Raw genomic sequence first — 21,354 nt, 5'->3', positions numbered from 1 at the left:
CTGAAAAATAAAGGGTTTGACAGTCCCAAGAGTGGCTCCCAGAAGGCTGTGTTAATAAGATGCTTACTCCCATCAATCATCTTCTCTCTACAAGTATAAAAGGAACCGGTGATTCTGCTTTTTATGCTTGAAAATGAGGACATAACACATTTATTAATTTCTCTGCAAGTTATTTGGTTAAAAAAACTTGTAATTAAGTCCCACCGCACTAATGCAAAAAGACAAGTGGGCTTGCTATTACCTCTTCAATCTGCTCAAGGCAAAGTGGACCCACAGCTAAAGAAATGGCTCTCTCCACGATATTCTGGTCTTTTTAAAAAAATCCTTCCTTAGCAACACTAAAACCACAACATGAAAGGCATGCAGGAGAAGGGGCTGCAGGTCCTTTATTGTTAATTGCCTGAGTTCCTTTACACTGAGAGCTTCAGTGTATGCCTCTTCACCCACTGGTGTCTCCTGATTCAGAGGTGCACCCTTGGATTCTGGACTATCTTCCTTCAGTTCACTCTGAGAGAAAGCAGGAGCTGGGACTCTCTGAGCTACCACCCCGTGAAAGGGCGTTGAGGCCAGGTGGGCAGCCCTGTTAAAGTCACACGTGTCCTCGGGGTTGGCACAAAGGGTCTTGTTCTTGTAGGAGCCGGTCACAATTGCATCCTCACTCAAACGTTCAATTCCATTCAGCTCATCCTGGGAAAAACAAAAAGACAGTGAAAGCCTGCAGATTTTATGACAAATCTTTCTTTTATGTAAAAGCTGAACATTTCTCTTCCCTTTCTTCCACTCCACCACCTTCCAACACGAATAGGACTTTCAGCCTTCAGCAATTCTACTTAGCACAGAATCCCAGAATGGCCCAGGTCAGAAGGGTCCTTAAAGACCATCGACTTCCACCCATGGGCAGGGACACCTTCCACAAGTGCAGGTAGCTCCAAGCCCCATCCAACCGGGCCTGGAACACTTCCTGGGACAAGGCAGCCACAGCCACAACATGAGACTTCCAGTACAATCCCATCATCACCCACTTCAATTACTGCCATGCCAGGCAGCAGTTTAGAATCCTTGTTGTTCACACGTGATGCCAGTCCAGCCAAGCTGACTCAGTGTGACAGCAGCAGCACAGGCTGCCTTGGTGTCTCCTGGGCAGGAAATCTGCCATGGCTCAAGTGTTTCCTTACACAGGCTCCTGCTGCTGCTGCTGTGCTTTCCTTGGCACTCAGAGCATCCATAGGATTACGAACAGCAAGAGGTTGATGGGCACTTTCTGGCTACGATCTGCTGAACAACTAAGCGGAAGTTACAGTCAGTTTTATATTTATTAGAGCAGCTGCCCATCTCCAACAAACTCCACTCAAGAGTTTAAGTCTATTGATCATTCCAATCAACCAATTTCTACTACAGAACTAGCAGTAAGCAATAGAACAGTAGTATACTACAGCTCTCCAGAATAAATGAGAGCAGCTTAAATTGTTCTAGGTTGAAGATGAAGAACAGAAGACTATTTCCTCATCAGGGACTCTGACTAATCAAATGAAAAATACCAATATAAACAAAACAAAACAAACCCCCCTCCCCATCCATGCAGCTAAGTTATTTCAGCTGCTACAGCAAGGGCTTGATGCTTCTGTTTTCCTTCCCTTTGAAATCCAGGTCTTCAATAATTCTACCTTATATTCTGATTTGTCAAAGTAGAGGATTCATCAAATATAAAGGAAAATGGAACAGGAGCCAGTGGGGGAAACAGATCTACACCTGTAAAGAAAAACTAAGAGGCTCTATCATATCTACAGTTCTTCCAAAACAGCATATCCAACATTACTTAAAATAATTAATACACAGTGTTAAAACTACTGTTCCTAGCAGGCGTCCATCGTATCATGAGGAAATGGATTCAAAGACAGGAAAACAAAATCTACTTTTAAGAGTTCAACTACATAATCTAAACCTACAGTTCAAGTCTCTGCCTAAGTCCCTTAGAGCTAACTTAGCCTGGTGCTCAGTTCTACCCACTCTGTCCCTCTCCCTGCTATGAAAAGCTGCTGCCTTGGCAAGTAACAAATCTTCATCCCAGAGAAATGGGCATGCCTAGAGATTTACCCTGTGATGTGGCATCACTGACTTTCAGGAGAAAGAAATAGTCTTACAGTTTACACAGGAATGCAGATTTTACACATTTGACAACTAAACCATGGCACAGCCATGGGCAGAGCCACTCTGCAGTCCACATGCAATCCCTGCTGCTCACCACCTCCCAGCATTCCTTGGTTCCATGCAGTTCCAACCTCTGGGAACTGTCTGTAATACCAAACAGTCTTTGCCACTCCTCTCTCAGAAGGAGCCTGTCTGTTCCCTGGCCATCATTAGCCACAGAAAGGTAGAGCAACCTTGCAAAAGAATGTGTTTTCCTCTGCTCTAACTAAACCCCCCCATCTGGTGCTGGGATTTATCAGCATTTCAGGGAGCACTGTATGAGGAGGACACTTGCTCCTCCACTGTGGGATCATATTTACAGGAAAATGGACATGTGTTTAATGAACCAGCCTAACCTTCTGGAACTAAAGAACAAGGGCATCTTTGTGGATAGAAAAGCTGATGTTGCAAGAAGAAAGAAGCAGCAGCAGCAAAGTTACTGACAAACATAGGGCTGTCCACCCAAGTAAAATGACGCTTACCAGCATCTAGCAATTAGATTAAGAAAAAGATGCGTGCCTGCCTGGTGGACAAAGTAGAACTACCAATCAAGAGATGCAAGGACAAAGCAGAGCTACCAATTAAACAATGTGTGACTGTGTAGACCAAGTTAAGAAGTAAATATAAACAACTTTTGGAAGCACAATAAACAGCTTTTTCTTGATTCACATTTTATCTGCAGAGTCCTTTCTCATCTCACTCCACAACCTGAGCAGCACTATTGGCACAGCAACTCCGACAGCTTATTTCAGAATAAAACTCCAGATATGCTGAGCACAGAGTTCCCTAGCCAGAAAAAAAACCAGCCACAAGTCTGCCTCCATTTGGGGCTGCTTCACAGCAAACAGCACCCTAAGACAGGTAGCTTGTATTTTTGTGTAAACACAAGGAGCTATGCTATTAAGCTAATCAGTAGATATAAATATGATATAGGCTCCCACATCATGAGCAGCACTGAACACTTCCCATATGCTTTTGCACCACAGCAGAGACGGACAAGACATTCCAAGGTTCAAGCAGGAATAGTGATCTTTATTGTTCACAGCTCATATTTATATGGTTTTCAAAAGCAGCACATTCAATCCCAATTGGCTGGTCACTTGTTGCCACCCAGCTCACTGGCCAATAGCTACCTCCATATGTGCTGGCCAAAGATTGGCCAGCATCCATTCCTTGCAGTTAAGTCCTTCAGCTTTTCATTGTTTTCTTCCTTAAAGAAGAAAAAGCCTTCCTTAAAGACTTCCTTTTCTCACAGGTACTGGCTGATCAAGTCAAGGTCAAGGTTACTTTGTGTCTGTGAGGCCTTCAGGCCAGCTGTTTGCCATCATAGTTCCCCCTTTTTGTATTTCAGCTACAAAGGTGATCTTTATCATCCTCTCAGAGCTCTTTGCAGACAGGAAAACAAACATGGCACAATGTACAAAATAATTATGGTAATACAAAAAACGATAAGCCCAGTTTGAATGAGGCTCTTCGCCCAGCCTGATAAACCTAACTCTTCCAGCCAGTGATCCATCCCAGAAACTCCTCCAAATAACACATGCCATCAAACTCTTCATAACTATGTCCATGAGCTAACAAAAGAAAATCAACAGCATGCTGCATGCTACCTACATCTATAGCCATAGCACTCAAAATTGAGGAAGTTTCATTTACTCTTTCGGCTACATAGCAAGCCAATCTATTTAATCCAGAAACTCTTGGGAGTAACATTTTGCTTTCCTGTTCCAATTCTGTCCCACATACCATGTTCCAGTGTGTAATTACAAAATATACATCCTTCTGCTGATAATGTCCCTAAAATGTCTGACTCTTGGGATTCAAGTGAAGCAACAGGTAAATTGTCATCCCAAACATCCCACAGTTCCCTAAGGGGATTTAGTATTACAATTGTTCTGGGAGAGCATCACATTTTGACAACATTTTGTGTTACTTGTATACTTTGTGTGCCATTCAAGGGTACCCCCACTAAGCAGGTGTGAAAAGGTTGTTCTGGTTGTGCCACAGACACACAAAATTGCATCTGACTCAATGCACGGAGCAACTGATACCCAAACACTGTTTCTGTTCCACAGCGTCAGCTGAGGGGCCCTCAGGGGGGCGCTGCTGGTTGGGATCCAGAGCAGAGCCTAGAGCAGGGCACTGGGCAGGTACCCATCGAATTCCTGCATCTGTAGGAACACAAGCACACCTGTGCATCAAGTGACAAGGTCCCACAGACCTTCCCACTTGTTGGTAATGAGGTCCCATACCCATACCTTAGGCTTGGGCAACTGGACGTCACTAGAGGACTGCAATGACAAAAAAATATTTAAAATAAGAGGGTTTTGGAAGTTTGGCAATATCATAAAGCAATTCAGTGTATACAGAGCTTTGGCCACCCTACTTTGTGGGGTTTCTCTAGACATTGTCCCTTTTTGTTTTTCAAGAATGCACTTCAAAGTGCCATGGGCAAGCTCAACAATGGCTTGGCCTGTAGGGCAATGAGGAATGCCAGTGAGATGTGACACGCCCCACAATTGCAAGAATTGATGAGTTTTCTCTGAGATACAGGCAGGGCCATTATCAATTTAATGGTGTGGCTAGCACTGCAGCAGAGCAGGGCCTGGCCCAGCCCTGCCAGGTCATGTGGGCCATGTGGTGAAGTGCAGCCTGGCCTCACCAGCATCCAGTTACCTTCTCAAAAGTTGGAAGCAAGACAGCTTTTCCTGGGTTTTGTTTCTTTTTAAATGTGATTACACAGGGACGTGTTCAGCTTCCTTAAGTGTTTTAACGCGGTGTCAATATTCAAAACTAGCCAGATGATTGGTTCTGATGGGCCCAGAGAAAGCTTTTAGCAGTCCTCACAGAGAATCACTTCCATAACTGATGGATTTTGTCTTTACCTAAAAACCAAGCTATGTTAAACCACAACATTCTCCACCCCTTGTCTCTGTGAATACACATTTAAAATCTATCAAAGCTACATTCAACATACAACTTCTACTTAGAACAATAAAAATTATTAAACTAAACAGAAGGAAAAAATTTCTTACACTAACCTCCATCCCTAAACATTTCACTATAACTACAATATAAATTTTCCACTATCATTCTATTTAAACTTATTGCTGAATACTTGCTTTGCCCTTTATTTCTCCTAATTATCTCACAGCTTTCACCAATTGTGTGTATTCTCCACCAAAAGATGCAGTGGTTTCAGTAACCAGGCAGAAACACCAATTAAGTGTAATGGTTTTGGTTTGCCAATCCAAGTTTTCTGGCCAATGCACCAATTAATGAAATGGGTCTAGCACTGGCCAAATGCCAGTGCACCCACTAGAATTATTTACTCATTTTCTGTTGTGAGATAAGGATTAGGAGGAGGGCAAAACAGGTTTTAACTAAAAAATAAGCTATGCTAAACCAGAACACTAGGGAAGTTAACTCAGGGTCACCTTCAAGAATATTAAACAAGGGTGATAAATGTGGGGTAGTTAACCTTAAATAGGGTCATACCCAGCTGATGATACCTAAAAGTTTTTGTGCATCATTTAATGTTTGGATCTTGGTTGAAAATTTAATTGTTTGTGGTTGTATTGTCTGATCTAACATTTTAACTCCTATATATTTCCATGGGGGTTGTTGTTGCACCTCTGCAGGTGCAATGTGCAACCGGAACTCTTGCAGTGCTGCATCAGTTTTGGCTGAATCTGTAAAAGGCCTTCTTTGCTGCATGATTGTCAGAGAGCACTGTAAATACAAATTTGGGATATCATCAAGATGTAAAGGAATGGTAAAGAAACAGTCTTTTAAATTGACAATCAAAATGTCCCAAGTAGCAGGTATCATAGCAGAGGATGGCATTCCAGGCTGTAAAGCACCCATACTTTCCATAACTGTATTAATTTTTCTTAAGTCATGGAATAACTTCGATTTGCCTGATTTCTTTTTAATCACAAACACGTGGATTTGTTGATGGCTCAATATGTCCTTGATTTAATTGCTCTTTAACCAACAATTAAAGAGTGTTCAGTTTTTCTTTTTCAAGGTGCCACTGATCGACCCACACAGGTCCTTCAGTGAGTCATTTCAAGGCTAATGTAGGATGCTTTATGCCCTTCAGCACAGTGGCCCCTGTTAAAAATCTGTTCCCAGCTAAACACCCCATGCTGACAGGACATCATCCCTTCCCCATAGGTGAGCAACACAGTTGTAACACAGGGATGGATCGTGCCTGTCTGTTCTTCTGGATTTTTAACTAACACAGGCTTACTACTCAAGTAACTTTGTGTAGTACCTCCAAGGCCAGCAACAACAGACTCTACAGCGATGGTGGGCCATGACTGAGGTCATGTGTTAGCAGATATGATCATAATATCTGCTCCAGTATCTATCATCCCACTGACCTTGATGTGGGATGCATTTGCCTGAGGCATTGTAAGAGTACAAACCACGTCTGGTCTTCGATCAGATATGACCTGAGTCCAGCACACTTCAGGTTCCCCTGTCAATGCAAAGTTTCAGTTTCCTCACAGCTTTGAGTCTGTTTAAGGAACACAAGACTTAAAAGGTACAAGTTGAACAATACAACTTTTAGCTAGAATGGGTACAGGAGGAGTAGGTGTTGATACCATAGCACAGATTTGTCCAGTATAGTCTGTATCTATAACTCCAGGGTGGACAAAAAAAAACCCCTGTAACATTGCTCTTGATCATCCTCATAATAATGTACTTAATCCTTCCCCAGTAGGCCCATGGACCTCAAGGGGGATTTTATATACCTTCAATGAGTCTGTAAGTTATAACGCCAGTGACAGAAACATCCATGTCAGCTGATCCTCTTGCTGTTCCTGTGAGCTGGTGGCATAGGCCTGCACTGCAAGACGGGAAGGTGCTCGTGTCTGCAAGCATTTCCCTTTGGCACTCTTGTTCCTGTTTCCCTGTCCACTAAGAGGCTGTCCGTTAGCGTGGAATTTAGACTTGCATTGCTTGGCAAAATGACCGGGTTTTCCGCATCGGTAACAGTTTCCCACTACAGGCACAGCTCTCCGTTTCTGGCACGTTCCCCATGAGTTGTACCTACGGGGACAATTTGCTTTCATGTGGCCTAGTTGCCCGCATCCATAGCATTCACACGACCTTAGAGCAGCTGCCAAGGAATCAGCTAACACAGTCATTTTATAAGATACAGTTTCAACTTTAGCACATGCATCAATCATTTCATCTAAGGATGGATTTGTTCTTGGTAATAGGTCTATAGCTTTCTTGCAGTCTTCATTTGCATTACTTCGTGCCAATTCCAGTATCAACAGATTTTTTACATCATCATATGCTATTTGCTTTTCAATTGCATCTTTTAATCGTTCTATAAATTGCACATAAGGCTCTTTGGGGCCCTGCTTAATTTTTATGTAACTCTGAGTTGGTGTTACCAATGCCATTTTTCCAACTTCCATCAGGGCCTGTATTCCTAAATCTCTTGCCTGTGCCAATATCCAAGGATTTAGGCGTGCTTGCAACTGAGGGTTATTTATGGGAGGCCATCCCAGAAGCTGAGAGACCCCTGCCCCAAAGCATGGATCTTGCTGCGGCACCGCTAAACTACGCAGTGCTTGCTTTTCCACGTATCGCTGCCAGGTGGACTCAAACATCGTGTATTCCATCGGGGTACAGAGCAACCTCGCTATCTGCTTGATATCAAAGGGTGTCATTTCACATTCACCTAGAAGCCGTAACATCCTTGTTACTACCGGAGACCCCAGTCCATGTTGGGTAGCTAGTTGACGTAACTGGGAGAGAATTTTAAAGATGACTTTTATATAGGACACAGTCCCATTGTTTTGTCCCTCTTGGTCATCCAAGGACCGCAGGAATGTAGGTACAGAAATTCGTTCAGCAACTTCATAATCTTCACTAGCAAGTGCCATTAATTTCATAAGTTGCCAAAAGCTAACCGGATTGTATGCTGAGATAGTAGCCCCAGTTGTCCCACTTACAAGCTCTTGGCCATCCAAGAACAGACGGGGATTTGGTTCAGAAAGTCGTTCAGCGAGTTCAAGATCCCCACTAGCAATGGCCTCTAATTTAACATATTGCCAAAATCTAACCCGGTCATATACTGAGATAGTAGCTGAGACTGGCTGCGTGGTAAAAACATCCTCCTGAGGGCCAGCAGGGGGGCAACAACTTGGGCCTCCCCTGTTAGGATCCTGCAAATCTACTAGTAGAGGGGGGTCCTTGGGCCTCTCAGGCTTTGGCTGTGGACATGATGGGGTGCAGTGTCCTGCCACTCCGTGTGCTGGCAGCTCCTGGCTGGAACTCTCAGCACCAAGTGCCGCTTGGCTCCTGGCTCCTATTTCCATGCCATGGTTGCGATTGGACCTATCAAGCACTGGAGGGGCTGTTGGCAGAAGTTTATCATCACTCCGGTCATCCGTAGGCAGAGGAGGAGAGAATGGCTTTGTGGTAACTGGGGATGCAGGACGTGGGGGTGCAGGTGCACACGGTGCGGGCGGAGTTGCAGGGATGGTAGGCGCGGATGACAGCTGCTTCCCTTCTAGTTTTTCGTCCGTCCTTTCCACTTGTGAACTCGATGTGGCACCTACTCCCCCAGGCGCCCCCTCCTGACTTCCACTATCACTGGGTGTCTTGGCAGGTGGAGCCTGTGGTGCTTCAGCTGCTGTTTTTGCATTTTGCTCAAGTTCCAGCAGTTTCAAGGTATCCAGCACCAGCCTCCAGGTAGTCATAATATTTTTAGCAGTCTCATCGCCTCGAGAGGCTGATTCAAAAATCAATTCACCAGCCTGTTCCCAGTTTTTAACAATAAATGCAGCTTCTATGGTGGCATCTACCCCATGGTTCCTACACCACTGCAATAACGTATGCAGAGCCTTTTTATCACATTTCATCCCTCGGCGGTCCAACATAAGGGTCCATACATCCACTATAGCTTTTTCTTCTGCTGACACTTTAGCTTTTCCCTTGGTTGATACTTGAGATCCCATCGTCCCCAGTGGCTCACTTCCTTAATTTTAAGTCTCGACCTTTGCAGCTCTGCACGCCGCTTACAGCTCTCAACGCTTCACTGTATGCTCCTTCACCCACTGGTGTCTCCTGATTCAGAGGTGCACCCTTGGATTCTGGACTATCTTCCTTCAGTTCACTCTGAGAGAAAGCAGGAGCTGGGACTCTCTGAGCTACCACCCCGTGAAAGGGCGTTGAGGCCAGGTGGGCAGCCCTGTTAAAGTCACACGTGTCCTCTGGGTTGGCACAAAGGGTCTTGTTCTTGTAGGAGCCGGTCACAATTGCATCCTCACTCAAACGTTCAATTCCATTCAGCTCATCCTGGGGAAAACCAGAAAAGACAGTGAAAGCCTGCAGATTTTATGACAAATCTTTCTTTTATGTAAAAGCTGAACATTTCTCTTCCCTTTCTTCCACTCCACCACCTTCCAACACGAATAGGACTTTCAGCCTTCAGCAATTCTACTTAGCACAGAATCCCAGAATGGCCCAGGTCAGAAGGGTCCTTAAAGACCATCGACTTCCACCCATGGGCAGGGACACCTTCCACAAGTGCAGGTAGCTCCAAGCCCCATCCAACCGGGCCTGGAACACTTCCTGGGACAAGGCAGCCACAGCCACAACATGAGACTTCCAGTACAATCCCATCATCACCCACTTCAATTACTGCCATGCCAGGCAGCAGTTTAGAATCCTTGTTGTTCACACGTGATGCCAGTCCAGCCAAGCTGACTCAGTGTGACAGCAGCAGCACAGGCTGCCTTGGTGTCTCCTGGGCAGGAAATCTGCCATGGCTCAAGTGTTTCCTTACACAGGCTCCTGCTGCTGCTGCTGTGCTTTCCTTGGCACTCAGAGCATCCACAGGATTACGAACAGCAAGAGGTTGATGGGCACTTTCTGGCTACGATCTGCTGAACAACTAAGAAAAAGTTACAATCAGTTACATATTTATTAGAGCAGCTGCCCATCTCCAACAAATTCCACTCAAGACTTTAAGTCTATTGATCCTTTCAATCAATCAATTTCTACTACAGAACTAGCAGTAAGCAATAGATACATCTCTCCAGAATGAAGCAAGTTTATAAAGCAGCTGAAATAGTTCTAGTTTGAGGATGAAGAACAGAAGATTATTTCCTCATCAGGGACTCTGACTAATTAAATAAAAATTACCACAAAGCACATCCCCCTCCCCATCCATGCAGCTAAGTTATTTCAGCTGCTACAGCAAGGGCTTGATGCTTCCGTTTTCCTTCCCTCTGAAATCCAGGTCTTCAATAATTCTACCTTATATTCTGATTTGTCAAAGTAGAGGATTCATCAAATATAAAGGAAAATGGAACAGGAGCCCGTTGGGGAAACAGATCTACACCTGTAAAGAAAAACTAAGAGGCTCTATCACATCCACAGTTCTGACAAAACAGCATATCCAACACTACTTAAAATAATTAATACCCAGTCTTAAAACTACTGTTCCTAGCAGGTGTCCATCGTATCATGAGGAAATGGATTCAAAGACAGGGAAAAAAAAAGTACTTGTAAGATTTCAACTACATAAACTAAACCTACAGTTCAAGTCTCTGCCTAAGTCCCTTAGAGCTAACTTAGCCTGGTGCTCAGTTCTACCCACTCTGTCCCTCTCCCTGCTATGAAAAGCTGCTGCCTTGGCAAGTAACAAATCTTCATCCCAGAGAAATGGGCATGCCTAGAGATTTACCCTGTGATGTGGCATCACTGACTTTCAGGAGAAAGAAATAGTCTTACAGTTTACACAGGAATGCAGATTTTACACATTTGACAACTAAACCATGGCACAGCCATGGGCAGAGCCACTCTGCAGTCCACATGCAATCCCTGCTGCTCACCACCTCCCAGCATTCCTTGGTTCCATGCAGTTCCAACCTCTGGGAACTGTCTGTAATACCAAACAGTCTTTGCCACTCCTCTCTCAGAAGGAGCCTGTCTGTTCCCTGGCCATCATTAGCCACAGAAAGGTAGAGCAACCTTGCAAAAGAATGTGTTTTCCTCTGCTCTAACTAAACCCCCCCATCTGGTGCTGGGATTTATCAGCATTTCAGGGAGCACTGTACAAGCAGCACACTCACTCCTCCACGACCTAAGCAACACTGTTGGCATGGCAACTCTGATAGCTTATTTCAGAATAGAACTCCAGATATGCTGAGCACAGAGTTCCCAAGACAGAAAAAAACCAGCCACAAATCTGCCTCTGTTCGCGGCTCTTTCACAGCAAACAGCACCCTAAGACACAGAGCTTGTGCTTTTGTGTAAACACACTGAGCTAAACTATTAAACTCATTAGCATATATGAATATCATATAGGCCCCCACATCATGAGCAGCACTGAACACTCCCCATGTCCTTATGCAACCCCTGCTGAAGCCTCTGTCTTCAAGCTGCAGCACTAATTGCTTCCAGGCCGACAGATTTTTAAATTCGTCCAGCTCGAGAGGCTTAAGTACTCAGCAAAACAAGTCCCACTTTTAGGAAGCAGCTTTGAGAATTCCAGATGCAATCCCCCCATCTCAAACTCAAGACTCACATCATTTGTGGCTGAGCTGACTCGTCCACATAGGGGGTGAAACTGGGCACTGGGTGGGGCACTTCCAAGCCAGAGCTCACAGCGCTGCGAGGACGCTGCGGAAGGAAAGGCAACATCAACAACACAGGGATTCATTTCAGTCTCCACATCCCTCTGCATTCTGCATCTCCCTTTGCCTCATCTTCTCCTCATTTGGACATTTTCTTACATAGAAAATTAAACTTGGAGACTTTTCCAAAAATGAATTCCCTTCTGACACAGTCACAGCCCACCAGCTGAACATTGGCACCTAAAAGGCTCCTCCTGCACGTCCTCACCAGCCCTCTTATTCTAAGGGAATGTTTATATATATTGAGGGAGATATATATATATCTACACACACATTATCCTGGTCAGTCTGGGCATTCCTTATTTTCCACAGATGCCACAGTTGTCATTTTACAGCCAAGATTGTCCCAATTCTATGATAATATTCACTCCCTGTTCACCAGCATCCTCCAGACTTGGAGTTTGGTTTTTTCTCAGTTTTCCCATCAGAGGCCATTGCAGCACCACAAAAATCCCTTAACAGTGTTATGAAAGAAGTTCTGTATGTCTAATTAATAAACAGCAAAATTTAATTTAGCAGCAATTTTAATTGAACTGCAATTTTATATAAATGAATACAATTGTTATAAATAATAAATTATAAAGGCAAATCAGTAGTCTATAAAAAAATTTTACTTTGCAACCAGGATTCGGTCTCCGAGAGCCATAATCAAAGAGGGAGCGTCGAGCCCGGGATCAGCACTGGGTGAACACAGATCTGAACTCGAGGGCTTTGGATCCCCTCTGTTCACCAATGCTGTCTGTGAAATACAAAGCTGTGTTTCATGTCAGGTACACAGGCAATGTGTTATTTGTGATTGCGATATGTGTGGAGACCGACAAGAGGACAGTTGCAAATTCTAATAATAACTGAGGAAAGTACATCAGAGAAGAAGGCCTTTGAACCTATCTTTTGTTTACAATTAACCTTGGTTGATTTAGGAGCAATGGAATTAAAGCGTTAAGGATGTTGCTTTTTGCTTGTAGTTAATCCTTAAAGAGTTCTGCAATAATAACCTTTTGAAGTATAATTTTAGAATATTGCTTGTATCCTTGAAACTATAGCTTTGGAATATATATAAAGGAAATATGCGTATCTCACGCCTTAATAAAGCAGAGAAAAACAGCTTGAGAAAGGAAAATGAACATCAACACAAGGATCAATAGTTTCGACCAAGGGAAGCTGGACATCACTATTATGAGATTTATAGTCTTTGCAATTAAAAGGTGGACCTACATCTGGGGAGCTGGACTTCACCAGATGGGATTCGTCTTTCTTCTTTCGGAAACCGGACCCCCACCATCTGGGGATACTCCTTTTGGGATACATCCTAAGAAAAACTAAATCACAATAGTGTATAGAATTGTGACATAAAAATTAGGACTAGGAACTGCTGATGAGTAAAAATTGGAATAGAAGCTGCTGAGAAAGTTTATGAGTACCCCTATAAATAACTGTAAACTCAACCATCGGTGTTGTGAAAAATGCATGTATTTTATGATTGGCTTTCCGCAAATATTAAAATGAATGTTATATCTGTTGTGTTAGAAAGTAATGCTGTATTAATTCTCTTTAGTACTGTGTTAAATATAGTTTTAGGTTATAAAAATTGTTAAAATAGAAACTATGCTATGTAAGATGCTTTGTTTAAAGGAAAGGACTTGCAGCAAGATAGCAGCCACAGGACGCCTAAATCTTTCAGAGAAAAAGAATTTATTGCCCTCTTATCAGAAGGAACTAACTTCTTCCCACCTCAAAGGCGCTGTTAGGATTCAGAGGAAGAAGCTGACGATGACCAGACAAAATCCTGTATTTGAATGGAATTTATGCATCATGTATGAAGTGTATGAATATGCAACAGGCTACTGTTTTTAAGGGTTAATCCTTTGTTAACGTGCGTCCTTTTTCGGGCTTGTGATACCCAGAAAAAGGTACCCGGACATCCGTAACTCTTTGTTTTTATTGTCTCATATTGTCCTAATTCAATTTGTCCAAATTGCTATTACTCTAATTGTGTTACTATTTTTTAACTCTTTTATTACTATTAAACTTCTAAAAATTTTAAAAACAAGTGATTGGCATTTTTCACAGGTGTGCAGTTGGAGGGAAAACTTCCCCCACTGTACCCAACGCTGTATTGCTCATACTTTACCATATTAATTAATAAATTGATTGCTGCTTGAATATTGGCCTAGTCAAGCTTCTTATTTATAACATGTCTCTGCCGGGCTAATTTTATATGGGATTTTTTTTGCCTGAGGCAGAGTTTCTCCTATTCCTCCTGCTTCACATATTCATGTAGTTTCATTTTCTCTGTGCTGGGCTGGACAAAACTGTTTCTGGGAAGTGATGAATGCTGATTGTCCTGGTATTGGGATGCACACCTTCGACTACTCTGACTATCTTGATTGTAGATACTTATCGGGTATTCATCGCTTGGGTGTCTCCGGACTGTCCTGGGAAAGGGCCCATCTCGGCACAGAGTCACGTCTTTTCATTTGCTAATTAGGTTTTTTTCTCTTGGCTGCAGTCTGTGATTTCACAATTTGTGAAGAAGCAATCTCTTTCTCTGGCTGCGGCTTGTGGTTTTAAATCTTTAAGAATTTTTCGTACAAGCACAACCTATTTAGTGTATATTTTACACAGGCACGGATTAATCCATAACATATATCACACAATCAAGTATATGAAATATAATCAAGAAAATAAAAAATGTGGCTGTGATTAATTAAGTATGATTAAGGTTTGAATAGAGCATAAGCAAAATTGACCGGGGTACAGGGAGGGCTTCTCACCCTGACCCCCGTACAAAAAGTAATCCAAACGACACCTCTATACTGTATGCTAATACATATTCATCAGTATTTTTCCATAAATCTCCTCCTATTTTCAATTCTTGAAATCTATGTCACTACACACATGCATAGCACATGCTCCACTTGTTGCTAGGGGGTCTCCTGGCTTTCAATGTCTTTTCAGATGCAGGCTCGCTATCTTCCTCGCTGTCCTCTGAATAACCTTTACAGGCTGCACATGCACACTAAGCTTTGGGTTATGTAAGTAAGTATTATGTTCCAAATAAGCCTTATTATTTCATAGATAAAACCACAACTTGGATTCCTCACCTGGAATCGTCCCAACTTTGCTCTGTTTTGGGATCTTGCTTATCTCAATATTACATCCTGTATCCTGTTTTTCACATGTAACAAAGAAGTCTCTTCACGCCAAGGCCGATTCTGTTTTGGGATCTTGCTTATCTCAATCCTACCTTATTACTTTATAACAATTATTTTCTAAAGTATTGATATAGTTACAATTTAGTTAGCACAAATCATATCCATTTATCACACACAGTTCTCATTTTACAGCCAAGATTGGCCCAGTTCTATAATATTCATTATCTTGTCCACCAACAGCCTCCAGACTTGGAGTTTGGTTTTTTCTCAATTTTTTCATCAGAGGCCATTGCAGCACCACAAAAATCCCTTAGCAGTTTCTGAGGTCTGACAGTGACTGAGAGAGGGGCTCTGCTTGGTGCAAGCAAGAACCCAATTTATTGTTTCTACAGCTCAATTTACGTACTCTTACAGCTTTAGGTAGAATTTTCCACTGCCAAAGTGATAACCACAAGATTTATGTTTCCTGGTAACACTGCTTAACCACAGACTTGCATGATTTGCTTTAAACAAAGCACAACATTATTTCTGGTTTCACATTTACATTTCTGTTTGCTGTTCCCAGGGCTTTGGGCCCACCAGGTGCAAGATGTCCACACCATTCTGTGTAATATTTTGTGCTCAGCTGTCCCCCCAGAGGTCCATTAGTAAAGAGAACAGGTGGAATTTAGTCTGGCAACACACTCCTCTCATCTGCCTATTAAATTCCCTGAGACTCTGCAGCACAAAATAAGTTATGTGGTGGGAATACTCACTCCTCTTTTTCCATCATTTTCCAAACTGCTTCCTGAGGCATCTTGAAACCAGCAGTAAGAGAAATCCCTCCTTCCCTGGGCAGGTTTTAATATGTCAGAGCATTCACCAAAGGTTATTCTTGCACTGCCTTCCAATTGAGTGGAATTAAACATCCTTGCCTCTTCTGCCAGAAACAGGATATTTTATTTAATTAAATCTAAGAAATTTCATTAAGAGGGGGGCAAAGACTACTCTAAGGGCAGACATTAAAAGAAATATGGAACCATTCGGAGACCAGAATGAATGTTTTAAACAGCACAAAGAGACAGGTAAAAGAAATTTATATTATAATTCCTCCTCACTCTTCTCAGCTATATTAAGCCTGTGATTTACTGAACTTTTCCATTATTTTAATGCTATAAATGGCTATGCAGTAGTTGGCTCTCGCTACTATTTATATGTTTTAATTATAGAATTGCAACTCCTTGCAAATAATTATTTCAAGTTTTAAACTGTTTTTAAGTATGGAAAAATTAGTAATAGCTTATGGGCAAGGCAAACGGAGAAGCAAGGCTTTCACAAGATGTAAGCGGGCTTGCAAAAGATTTATTTTAAGATATGCTTGCTGCTGCAAAACACACATTTAAAATAGCATAAGTAGAGAAACGAAAACCACAAAAGAAGCACCAAGCTTAAAGTGCCATCACGAGACCTTCAGAAGAACCCTGTAGAGTGCTGAAGTCTGAAATCACTGAATTGTGCAAATGCAACGGAAACCTGAAGTAAGAAGTGTGGTCAAGGAGCCCAAAACAGATCTACAACATAAACTGAGGAAGTAATGCAACTGCAACACTATAAACGACCCTGGGCTGAAGAAGGGGGTGTGTACAGGCGCCTGTGTGAAAAATGCATGTATTTTATGATTGGCTTTCCGCAAATATTACAATGAATATTATATCTGTTGTGTTAGAAAGTAATGCTGTATTAATTCTCTTTAGTACTGTGTTAAATATAGTTTAAGGTTATAAAATTGTTAAAATAGAAACTATGCTATGTAAGATGCTTTGTTTAAAAGAAAGGACTTGCAGCAAGATAGCAGCCACAGGACGCCTAAATCTTTCAGAGAAAAAGAATTTATTGCCCTCTTATCAGAAGAAACTAACTCCTTCCTGCCTCCAAGGCGCTGTTAGGATTCAGAGGAAGAAGTTGAGGATGACCAGACAGAATCCTGTGTTTGAATGGAATTTATGCATCATGTATGAAGTGTATGAATATGCAACAGGCTATTGTTTTTAAGGGTTAATCCTTTGTTAACGTGCGTCCTTTTTCGGGCTTGTGATACCCAGAAAAAGATACCCGGACGTCTGTAACTCTTTGTTTTTATTGTCTCATATTGTCCTAATTCAATTTGTCCAAATTGTTATTACTCTAATTGTGTTACTAATTTTTTTAACCATTTTATTACTATTAAATTTCTAAAAATTTTAAAAACAAGTGATTAGCGTTTTTCACACCTGTATCTTTTGCTTTATGTTTTATCCTTTCTAAATAATTTATTAAACTCTTAAAATTAAAGAGTGGGCTTAGTTTCTCACATTTAACCAAACTGCTTTCTATCTGAAAAGAATGTTCCTGGAGTTTCCAAGAATTTTAGCCTGGTTGCATCCCTCCCTCATTCGAGTTTTTCTTTCCAAGCTTCATTTATAACAATGTCCATATTGAGAAGATGAAAATACTTTTATTATCTCAATGCCTGAAGTTTTTAGCTTCTATATATTCTTCATGTGTGTGGAGTTCTGTAGACTGTTAAATGCCTCAGTGTAACTTCCAGGACTTCCCCAGCTTGCTTTCCCACAGAGAACAGGCCCTTATTGACACATTCCTAAAATTTTATCTCTTGCCTGGTACTTCTCCAAGGACATTTGATTTTGCACCACATAATCACTGGCATAATAAAGGCAGTTGAGGAGGGCAGAAGCCAGGGAGATTACCTAACCAACTGCTTCTCTCACTGGACAACACTGGCCAGATATTCCAATTGCCCGATCCTATCAATTGTAAGGACCGAATTCTGAGCAATGGGTTTTGCCATATTGTGGACCTGAAGGCTTTCAAGGAAAGCTTTGTTCTTACATTATCATTCTAACGTGGTCTGGAAAAGTTTGTGTTCCAGCACGTGAGCAACACAACAAACCACAGGGGACACAACTGTGATATATGTTATGGAATAATTCGTGCCTGTGTAAAATATACACTAAATAAGTTGTGCTTGTACGAAAATTCTTAAAGATTTAAAACCACCAGCCGCAGCCTGAGAGAGATTGCTTTACCAATTGTGAAATCACAGACTGCAGCCAAGAGAAAAAACCTAATTAGCAAACGAAAAGACGTGACTCTGTGCAGAGATGGGCCCTTTCCCAGGACAGTCCAGACACTCAAGATAGTCAGAGGTGTGCATCCCAATACCAGGTTCCCTTAAATGGACAATCAGCATTGATCATTTCCCAGAAACAGTTTTGTCCAGCCCAGCACAGAGAAAAGGAAACTACATGAATATGTGAAACTGACAAGAATAGAATAAACTCTGCCCCAGGCGGAAAAACCCGTGTATAAAACTAGCCCAGCAGAGAAAGCATTGGCGAACAGAGGAGATCTGAAGCCGTGGAGTTCAGATCTGTGTTCACCCAGTGCTGATCCCGGGCTCGACACTGACCCTTTGATTGAGGCTATCAGAGACCGAATCCTGGTCGTGAAATAAAATTTTTTATACATTATTGATTTGGCTTTATCATTTATTATTTAAAACACAAGCATCATAAAGTCACCCTAGGACATCCAGGCATCAGTCTCGTGACTTTCTAGTCTCCTTTTCTCAGCTGCAAAGAACATGGCAACACTGGGGTTTATCTGAGCACCTATGAAACAAACCTGACCTCACAGGATTGATTCCCTTCACACAAGCTCTTCCATCACTTCTCTACAACAGCCTGAACACCTGTAGCACAGCTGTTCCTTTTGATGTCTAGTTTAAGCCATTGGAAGCTACTCTCTGTCATCCTATTGCTAGGATAAATATTCCATTGATACTGTACTTGAATTCTTTTGATCTGCGCTCTTCTCTTTTCCTCACAAGCACTTCAAAACAAGACTTGCAGAATGCTGCACAGGCCTTCTCTGCACAAGACAGCCAACAAGTCCTTCCTTCAGGTTCTAGTTTCCAAAATAATTCAGCAGTTGGTTAGGTAATCTCCTCTTCCACTTCTATCTTACAGATTTCACTAATGCCTGGCTTCTCTCCCCTTCTCTTGCTCATGTTTTGCCTTTTACATTCCTTTTCTGCCCTCCAAACATTTCAGCAGGCCACCTCTGCCAATTCTTCTTCTTAGCAAGAATTTCCTGTTCTTGAGTTTAAAACTCCACAGTTTTCAACCTTATTCAAGTAATATCAGCCTGCTAATCTTGAACAGAGTGCACATGGCCAGGGACTCTTTAAGAGAGCAACCATTCACAAGGGCATGCAGTGACAGGACAACAGGGAATGACCTTAAGCCAAAGGAGGGTGGATTTGGATGAGATATTGGGAAGAAATTCTTCCCTGGGGGGATGCTGAGGCCCTGGCACAGCTTGCCTACAGGAGCTGTGGCTGATCCATCGTTGGGAACGCCCAAGGCCAGGTTGTGTGGGGCTTGGAGCAACCTGGGCTAGTGCAAGGTGAAACTAGGTATCTATAAGGTTCCCCCTAATCCAAACAATTTCACAATTCTATCATTAAATCTGTATTTGCAAGAGAGACAAACCACAGGCAAGGGGAAAAGGCGCAACCTCTGCTTCGAGGTTTAGAAGTCAACAGCTTACACACACCTTCCTCTCTTTTCCCCATCCATTTTCAGCCACCTTACCCTGCTGTATTTCTAAGGTCGTGCACCGATTTCTTTCTGCAGGCTGTCCCTGTCCGAGGAGCTGCACATTCTCCCTGGTCAGGAGAGAGTGGCTGTCCCCTGGGACATGACCACCTCTCCTTTAATCCTGCACTTAAAAAGGAATCGACACCTGTACAGCTGGGTACTGACCTGAAACCTGACAGAGAAAGCTTTCCTAAGCCCACTCACCCGGAATTCCTATACAGCCAAAACACACCGCTCAGATACCCAACTTCTGGAGGGGCTTGGGGGTTTAATGCCCCTCCTACGGGAAATATATGAAAAAAGCGCCCATCTTTACAGTGAAGAACCGCAAGCAGGCAATATTAGCAGCAAAAGCCACTAAGATTAAGCCATCTCCCTCCCCAGTGATTGCTCCTTTCCCTGCGCCGAGATTTCCCCCACTCTCCTCACAGGGGCTGCCGACGGCTGCGCCCCGGCCAGGGAGAGCCTCAGCCAGGCTTAGTCGGGACCCTCTGGTCCTTCACCAGTTCGACGAGCGGCTCCAGCAGGTGGGGGCACAGCCGAGCCTCGACCCCTGCCTGGGGCGGCGGGGCAGAGCGGCGGGGACTCGCCGCTGGCACCGACGGGAGGCGAGGCTGTTGGTCCCCCGCGACGCATCGCCCCGCGCCGGGACCGGGCACTCCGCGCTGGCCGGGCAGCCCCAGCGCCGGGCCGGGCAGAAAAATACGTCTCAGAGCGCCACAGACGCGAGCGCCAAGTACCTCATACCCTAAAGCCCGTCACGGATCCCACACAGACACAGCCCCTCCGCCCTACACACCTCACAGCCCCTCACGGACCCCCAGAGACTCCCACAGCCCCACACACCTCACAAACCACAGCCCCTCACAGATCTCCCTGTGCCCCTCAGCCCCGCGCGCCCCTCACGAGAACTCCGCAGCCCTCAGTCCCGCGCACGCTCAGCACTTAGAGCCCCTGAGCCCCACAGGAATGCCTCAGCCCCCCACAGCTCCTCAAACCCTAAACACACCTCACGGCCCCCCGAGGGCCTCTCAAGGGCACGGCAGCCATCAGTTCCGCGAACTTCACAGCCCCCCACAGACTCCACTGATACCCGAGGGCCCTTCACAGATTCCACAGCCCCTCAGCCCCCACCCCCCGACCCCACAGGCGCGCAACCCTCACGGATCCCACAGTCCTCAGCCCCGTGCATCTCACAGCCATTGAGACCGCCTCAGCCCTGCACACCTTTAACCCCACAGCACCTCAGCCCTCACGGACCCCACAGCTCCTCAGGCCGCCTTAGCCCAGAGCACCGCTGGCTCCGCCAACCCTTCCCGGACACCCCTCCCACCCAGCCGGACGTACCGCACACAGTTCCCGGCCGTGCGAACCCCCGAGCCGACACAGCACCTTCCGCCAGCAAAATAAAGTACCGCCGCGGCCTTAATATTCAAGCTTCTCCCGCCGCCCCATTGGCTGCGCCCCTCGCCCCGCCCCGCCTGATTGGGGACGCCGTCCTGCTTGCCCCAGAGCATCATGGGAAATGTAGTTTTCGCTTTACCAGCGCCAGCCGGCGAGGAAAAATAAGTAATTTTTAAATTAATGCGCTCACAGTTAGTCTCATCTGAAAGGCATACTCCTGTTCCTGCTCGCTTGTGTTCTCGCCCTTTCAATCTGCTAACCGCTGACACTTGCTGATTCTCCACGTTATTTCTCAGT

General features: G+C 43.9%; 1 protein-coding gene across 11 annotated transcripts; it reads right to left on the bottom strand.

Moving 5' to 3' along the window:
- Positions 1–293: 293 nt before the first annotated feature.
- Positions 294–21,100, bottom strand: LOC115904523. 11 transcript variants are annotated; one of them, XR_004060784.1, is made up of 4 exons: positions 21,001–21,100; positions 11,750–11,844; positions 4,864–9,513; positions 294–687 (listed from the first exon to the last, which is right to left on the bottom strand). XR_004060784.1 is itself a non-coding variant. In XM_030949989.1 (4 exons), the coding sequence occupies exon 4, from the start codon at positions 9,171–9,173 to the stop codon at positions 6,969–6,971; it is 2,205 nt and encodes a 734-aa protein (XP_030805849.1). In that variant the 5' UTR covers positions 9,174–9,513; positions 10,004–10,111; positions 11,750–11,844; positions 21,001–21,100; the 3' UTR covers positions 3,209–6,968. The 11 variants fall into 11 exon arrangements, 10 of the variants coding, with proteins under 10 accessions (XP_030805849.1, XP_030805850.1, XP_030805851.1 ...); XM_030949989.1 differs by lacking the exon at positions 294–687 and adding an exon at positions 10,004–10,111 and having other exon boundaries at positions 3,209–9,513; XM_030949990.1 differs by lacking the exons at positions 294–687; positions 21,001–21,100 and adding exons at positions 10,004–10,111; positions 20,898–20,975 and having other exon boundaries at positions 3,209–9,513.
- Between the last annotated feature and the right edge of the window lie 254 nt (positions 21,101–21,354).

Source organism: Camarhynchus parvulus, chromosome 5 (genome assembly GCF_901933205.1).
Source record: "Camarhynchus parvulus chromosome 5, STF_HiC, whole genome shotgun sequence".
Lineage (NCBI taxonomy): Eukaryota > Metazoa > Chordata > Aves > Passeriformes > Thraupidae > Camarhynchus > Camarhynchus parvulus.
The sequence above is the reverse complement of the archived record's forward strand: the minus strand, read 5'-3'. Positions and strand labels throughout refer to the sequence as shown.